At 26.8% G+C, this 2300-nt stretch overlaps 1 protein-coding gene across 1 annotated transcript; it reads right to left on the minus strand.

The window, feature by feature from the left end:
* Positions 1 to 916: 916 nt before the first annotated feature.
* On the minus strand, positions 917 to 2093 carry LOC112592223 (piggyBac transposable element-derived protein 4-like). Its single transcript, XM_025336236.1, has 2 exons — positions 1570 to 2093; positions 917 to 1343 (listed from the first exon to the last, which is right to left on the minus strand). Exons 1-2 carry the CDS (start codon positions 2091 to 2093, stop codon positions 917 to 919), a joined length of 951 nt encoding a protein of 316 aa, XP_025192021.1.
* Positions 2094 to 2300: the final 207 nt, after the last annotated feature.

Here is a 2300-nt window from a genome sequence, read left to right on the forward strand (position 1 = left end):
TGCTGAGACATTTTAATATATTACATAAAAAAAAAAAAAAAAAAATATTGTATCCGGAAAAAATTCCTGTTTTTTTTGATAAAAATATCAAATACTGATTTGAATTTTTCATATAGTATTTGTCCCTATAGACTGCAGTAGTACTGTATGTGTATACTGAATATGTAATCGATAATCTATCGACTATCGTAGTAAGGTACCTTAGTCATTATCTTAATTACTTCGTATTACATGGTTGTATATATATATAATTATATTGTTAGATATAAAAGTCCAATACTTTGTATAACAACATAATATAGCATCGATAAAAATAATACAAAAATACAAAAATATTTGTAAAAAAGTACATTTTTATAAAAAAAAACCCGAAACGTGCAATTTTGTGCAACATAAAACTTTCTTTAAATTAATCTACATCTCTTGATTTGGATTTGTAGCTTGTTTCTATTGAATTTAGAACACGCCATAAAAAGATGCAATTACACGGGAATCCGGTCTTTAGTAATGATGTATATTTACGTCATACGTAATTCACACCCTGGAGGAAAGACGTAAATTTACGTCGTGCGTTCTTTAGTCCTAATAGTAATGACGTAAATATACGTCGTTACTATTTAAGATATACGGTTATAATTAAATATAAGTAGACAACTAACGCATTTGTTCTATTAACTTTTATTATAAATATTTTATTCTTCCTTGAATAAATTAAAAAAAAAATAACAATACAAATTAAACTTAAAAAAATTAAACTATAACAAAATTTAATTAGATACCTAGTATAAAATGACCTTTATATAGAATGACAAATTCTTGTACAAAAAAAAAATAAAAAAGATAATTATATAAAGTGTTACTTAGATAAAAACGAAGTTTTTAAAAATAAAATACCTAATAAGTATGTAATTACAAATTAATATACTAATCTATTGTGATATTCTTTAAAACAGGGTTCCAAACATAGCGGTGTATTGCAGTCAACGCATTCATATGAAGTATCTTTCCTTATGCGAGGTTTCAAATTTGTTAACATATGCACATGACATCTCTTTTGACAACTTTTTTTACCATCTTTATCAGTCTTTATTTTGGAAGGGAAATGACCGGAAGTTAGTCGTAAAGAGTGATCTCCTTTTATTTTTCGACCTCTACGTCCAGATGACACTAAAATATCAGTGTTTGAGTGTACTTGAATCATTTGTTTTATCACATTTAATCTAAATTCTGGTAACTTTAATTTTTTTCCTAAAATAGAGTTATATCCAATGCCAGAATTCAATACCGAAAGGTCTAATAAATGAAAAAAAAACTTCTTGTACCACTTAATAGTTTTTCTTGCACTGTTATTAAATTAAATTTGCATATCAGATTTGTCAACAAGTCCCATATTGACATTATATTCTAATATATATTGAGGTTTTTTTATTTTATTACCAGAGCGATCACACTTATTTATAGATACCATTTTAGGTATATGGACAGTAGACAAAATATGAACATCTCGCTTATCTTTCCATTTACAAGCCATAATATTTGGATTTTCAGAAATAGCAGATATAAATTGACCTTTTGACAATTTTTTTTGGGAAAACTGGCATCCCTTTTTTTCTTTCCTTTACAGTATCACAAGCCCCGGTTTTATGTTCAAGTAAATATTCATACAGTGTTGGAGATGAATACCAGTTATCAATGTATAATATGTGACCTTTATTAATATATGGGCTCATTAATGTTGAAATAACTGAACTAGATTGTGATAGAGATTCATTAAAATCAATATGTTGGTTATCTCCAGTATAAACTAAAAAGTCTAGGACAAAACCTGACTTACAATCACATAAAACAAATAGTTTTATTCCAAACCGGTGTCTCTTTGATGGTATATATTGTTTAAATGTTAGGCGACCTTTCCATTCTACAATACTTTCATCTATACAAAGATTTTGATGTGGTATAAATATTGACTTAATTTTTTTTTTTAGAGTTTCCACAACTGTTCCAATCTTTACTAGTCTATTGCCAGGACATGGGTTTCGGTTATCACTAAAATGTAACAGTCTTTGTAATAAACAAAATCTATCTTGAGACATTACTCTACCAAAAAATGGTGTTTCTATTATAGGATCAGTAGACCAGTAATCTATCAAATTATTTTTTTTTAGGTGTGCCATCAAAAGGTTAAGACCTATAATTTATAAATATATACATCTCATTAAAATCAGTATCCTTCCATAAATTAAGTTTAGAATGTTGTTTTAATTACTTATTATTGACTAGAAAGTAATAAAATTTGTTAG

This window comes from Melanaphis sacchari, unplaced genomic scaffold (genome assembly GCF_002803265.2).
Source record: "Melanaphis sacchari strain LSU unplaced genomic scaffold, SCAv2.0 Contig1614_pilon_pilon, whole genome shotgun sequence".
Taxonomy (NCBI): Eukaryota; Metazoa; Arthropoda; class Insecta; order Hemiptera; family Aphididae; genus Melanaphis; species Melanaphis sacchari.

What these genes read in the sequence shown, in the direction of transcription:
- LOC112592223 (XM_025336236.1), bottom strand. Translation starts at nt 2,093, where the DNA reads ATGTCTCAAGATAGATTTTGTTTATTACAAAGACTGTTACATTTTAGT. An exon ending in CCAAAAAAAATTGTCAAAAG is followed by an intron (nt 1,344 to 1,569) that starts GTCAATTTATAT and finishes ATTTAATAACAG; the next exon opens with TGCAAGAAAAACTATTAAGT.